Here is a 4,531-nt window from a genome sequence, read left to right as displayed (position 1 = left end):
ATTTGGTAACATCTAAATGTGATTGCCAACTGATTTATGTAAAAATACTTGTGATTAAAAACTCTAAGAACATTATAATGAAAAAAATTGTATACTGAACTTTTCAACAACAACCAATGCAACTAATATACTGGTAAATAACACACATAAGATAAATCACAAAACAAAACCACATGTGAATGGAGAAACATACACGAATCACTATCACTATATCTATAAAAACAGTAAAAAAAGTTAAGTAAACAATGATAGAACAAACACTAATTGATTGCTGAATAAAACATAGTAAAACAGAAACGAATCACATGTTATTGTAGAAACAAACACGAAGCAATTTCTATAAAAACCCTAAAAATGTAAAAAAAAAAAAAAAAACAATGAAAATAGAGCAAAAACTTGATTAATTGAAGAACGTTGTAGTAAAATTACCTATAGCTTTGGTCGGAACTTCAGTTTTAGCAGGAGTTGATTTTTTAGCAGAAGTTTGCTTTTTAGCCGAAGAAGCTTTGGAAATTGGAGATTCGTTTGATTTCGCCATTAGTTATAGATCGATGAGTAGTGATGAATCGTTTGATTGCTGATGAAATCCCAGAATATGTTGATTGAAGATTGCGATATAGATGATCGATATAGAAGAAAACCCTAGCGGTTGAGAGTGAGAGAGAAAAGTATGAACTGGTGTGAGGAATGAACGAGATGAGTGTGTGTACAAAATATTTGCACTAAAATGACGAATTTGCCCCTCCGTCCAAAATTACATATATTTGATCTATTTAATCTCAGCCATTGATGACCACCAATTTAAGAGCTGAAATTAATTCCTCCAAACTCAAGATAAAACATAGTCTCAAATGAATATTCTTCTATTGATACTATGTAATTAATTAATTTAACTAATTTGGAAATGTTAAATATGTTAAGCTTAACTATAATCCTTAGCGCTTGGTTATCAATGTTTTTTTTTTTTAACCTTCTTTTTACTGTAACAGTAAAGAAATTCGTTAAAAATAAAGTAAAGTTGGGCATTAACGTAAATCTGTAAACTGAAGCGCCAATCACCAATATACTAAACAAAACCAATTCCGAGAGAAGTTATCGTGCTCTAATCTAATAACTCAAATCTCTATATCCGATCCATCTCTCGTAGACAAAATTACCGATCAAATGTCAGGCGCAATTGTAATCGGAGCATCAGGATCATGGGCAAGAGCTTTGGTAAAGATCTCACCTTACACCTTCTCCGCCATCGGTATCGCCCTCTCTATCGGCGTTTCGGTCCTTGGTGCTGCCTGGTATAATTTTTTAAAATTAATTCAGCCTCTTATTAATCACATCGATTTAACCTAATTTTGGGGTTTTTAGGGGAATTTATATTACAGGAAGTAGTTTGATTGGTGCGGCAATTAAAGCTCCACGTATTACATCCAAAAATCTTATTAGGTATGTTTTGGTTTTAATTCAATTTATTACTATAGCCCTAGGGTTTTGAATTTTTGTATATTTATTTACTCGAGTTCTAATGTTTTATTGTACTGTGAGGGCGTGATCTTGCAACTGTTATTGAATTTGATGAGTTGTTGAACAAATTTGGTTTCTTTCGTGCCGAAATGCTGCTAATGAAACATGTATAAGTGGTAGATGCTGGATATATATGACTAAATTAGATCCTGGTGTTTTCGATTGGATCTCAGATTGCTTAATATTGTTAGATTCATATGTATTAGTGATAGAGGCAGTTAGATCAAGAAGATGAGATAATATAGGAGACATCTAGTTTAATGGCTTTAAATTTGAAATTTTTTTCAGTGTATGTTAATGGCCCTTAGCGATATTGTGGGATTTGTATGCAATCTCGTGGGATAATATAGGACACGTCTAGATTAACGGTTGTAGCTTAGTTGGTGTCGCAGCGAGTTGAATATGAAGTAAATGGGTTTTCTCATATTATATTACATGATTAAATTGTCACAAGTGTTATCCAATATATAAGGTGGATAACTATATTATACAGACATACCGCTCCATCATGTTCTCGCCTTCAAAAGTAGATGTTTTTTGTCAAGGGAAAAAAGTTCATGTCGAGTGATCTACGACTAGTACACTGCACATGGATGTTTAGGTAGTATAAGAAATGAATTAGTAGATTATGATTTAGTCGATCACCAGTAGAGGAATCAATCGAATAATGACAGAACATCATCTAATTCAAGATACCAGATTTTCATATAATCAGCCGTATTAATGGACCATCTAAACAAGATGCAAGAGGTTATATTGCAAGTCAACTATTGTGCATTTTGAGACTGCTTATATGGTTATTATGTATTGAAGTTGCAATAATAAGTCTTCAATACTTTGATAAATGAATTCTGTTCTATGTTTTATGATTGATTAAACCAGTTAATTTCATTCAGCTGCACTATAATTGATTGTCTGGTAGTTTGATACTAGTTAACTACTTATCTCTTCATAACCTACTCCGAGTCATATTCTCCCTTTGCACAAGGTGTGTCCCTTTTTTTTTTCTTCTTCATTAGAGTGTCATTTCTGGCATATTTATGTATTAATTTCACAGATAATCAGGATATTCCAAACATTCAAACACGTGAACTATCTATTTCATTTACTGTATATCATTTTAAACATTAGAATCACATCCAACTTATCTACTTCCGCCCATATTAGTACACTGATTTTCTAATTTGAAAAAATATATTCTACTATCACTAACCACACATGACACATCTAAAGTCCCTTTATGACCATGTAGATTGCCGGTTGCCTATAACCATTCTTTGGCACCCCTGGCCTAATGTGTGATATTCAGTCATCCAATTGCCTGCACAATCAGAGTCTAAAAACCAAAGAATTCTGTATGGTGAACTGTTTTCATGCCATATTAAGTAATAAAATAATCATATACTTCAAAATTGCTTAATGATACAACTGTTAATATACCCGACTTAAAATGGATAAACTTAAAGTTGAGTGACCAGCATACTTGCATCAGTCTACATGAATAAGTAGAGCCGCGTGCTAACTATTACATAGTAATCCTGAAGGTACATATTAGTGTATCGGATACTGTAATTGGTTGAAAGTGGCAAATTACTATATGTACAAATTGATCGAGGTGACGTTCTGCAACCGATAAAAAAAAAAAAAAAAAAAAAAAAAAAAAAAAACAAAAACTCCCCTTCGCCGGGTAGCCTGAATATGGAAAACCTTAAATGTTTACCTTTGGTGACACTTTACTTAGGAGACATGTTGCACTTATTTATTTCACATTATAGACTCGTACTTGCTCTTTTATTACAGAATATCTGGTGTTAGGCTAAAAAAGGTAATCAGTCATTATAAAATGCTGAACAAACATAAAGAAGTTAGCCTCCTGGGATCTAGAGACATACTCATGAAGCTGAATGATCCTATATAGTTGACGACTATATAGTCTTATGTTTATAAATGTTCTTTTACTAGTCAATGCATTTGTTATGGTATTTTTTTTTTATTTTTTTTTTATCAAATGTTATCATACTTTTGGTGTGCTAATATCCACAACTTTTATTATTGAAATTCCCGTTAGGGTTGTGATCTAACTTGAACACGTATGTGATCTCAGTGTCATCTTCTGTGAAGCCGTTGCTATATATGGTGTTATCGTGGCCATTATTTTACAAACAAAATTAGAGAGCGTTCCAGCTTCACAAATATATGAACCCGAGTCCCTAAGAGCAGGATACGCAATATTTGCCTCCGGAATCATTGTTGGTTTTGCAAATCTTGTATGCGGGTAGGTCCCAGTTACAATTCTCTTTGATTCATTAACAAATATTCTGTATGTTGTTTGTTTAATTTTAATATCTTCTGTAACAGGTTATGTGTGGGGATTATTGGGAGCAGTTGCGCCCTATCTGATGCCCAAAACTCGTCACTGTTTGTGAAAATTCTTGTTATTGAAATCTTCGGTAGTGCACTAGGGTTGTTTGGTGTGATTGTAGGAATCATAATGTCAGCTCAAGCTACCTGGCCTTCAAAAGTATAATCGAAGAATGCTAAATCAGTTCTTGTGTGTGTATATCTAGGGGAGTATTTTTAGAAACGGAAGAAGGATAAATGTGTGCCGATTCTGTTTTCTCGATGTATGTTAGCCAATAAAGATTCGTTCCCATGTTTCGATTCATGTAGAGGACGTCTCCATAAGACACTGTTTTGTTGTTTCGTTTCGAATGGATAACTATGTATCTACGATATAAGCATTATGAGTTATGAGTTTTGTTGAAGCATTCTCTGAAGATGGTATACTTGTGCTGTATGTTTTGATACCACAAGTGTATGACTATATTTTTTGGAATGACAAACACACGCACACATCAAATAGTTCACGGCAGGATTCAAACTCACAACTTCAAAGTTGATGAGTTACATTGATACTGCCAAACCGTAAGCCATTCCATGGTGTATAGCTATATTAACAAGCCATTTCATAGTGTATAGCTATATTAGCAAGTCACTATTTAATTTTATTGCC

At 33.3% G+C, this 4,531-nt stretch overlaps 1 protein-coding gene across 1 annotated transcript; it reads left to right on the top strand.

Moving 5' to 3' along the window:
- Positions 1-1,053: 1,053 nt before the first annotated feature.
- On the top strand, positions 1,054-4,283 carry LOC139852684 (V-type proton ATPase subunit c''1). The gene is made up of 4 exons (XM_071842008.1): positions 1,054-1,292; positions 1,363-1,440; positions 3,623-3,793; positions 3,877-4,283. The coding sequence occupies exons 1-4, from the start codon at positions 1,165-1,167 to the stop codon at positions 4,043-4,045; spliced, it is 546 nt and encodes a 181-aa protein (XP_071698109.1). The 5' UTR covers positions 1,054-1,164; the 3' UTR covers positions 4,046-4,283.
- Positions 4,284-4,531: the final 248 nt, after the last annotated feature.

The sequence above is a fragment of the Rutidosis leptorrhynchoides genome, chromosome 6, assembly GCF_046630445.1.
Source record: "Rutidosis leptorrhynchoides isolate AG116_Rl617_1_P2 chromosome 6, CSIRO_AGI_Rlap_v1, whole genome shotgun sequence".
Lineage (NCBI taxonomy): Eukaryota > Viridiplantae > Streptophyta > Magnoliopsida > Asterales > Asteraceae > Rutidosis > Rutidosis leptorrhynchoides.
Note: the sequence above shows the minus strand (reverse complement) of the source record. Positions and strands in the feature narration are given on the sequence as shown.

What these genes read in the sequence shown, in the direction of transcription:
- LOC139852684 (XM_071842008.1), top strand. Translation starts at nt 1,165, where the DNA reads ATGTCAGGCGCAATTGTAATCGGAGCATCAGGATCATGGGCAAGAGCT. An exon ending in TCGGTCCTTGGTGCTGCCTG is followed by an intron (nt 1,293 to 1,362) that starts GTATAATTTTTT and finishes TGGGGTTTTTAG; the next exon opens with GGGAATTTATATTACAGGAA. An exon ending in ACATCCAAAAATCTTATTAG is followed by an intron (nt 1,441 to 3,622) that starts GTATGTTTTGGT and finishes ATGTGATCTCAG; the next exon opens with TGTCATCTTCTGTGAAGCCG.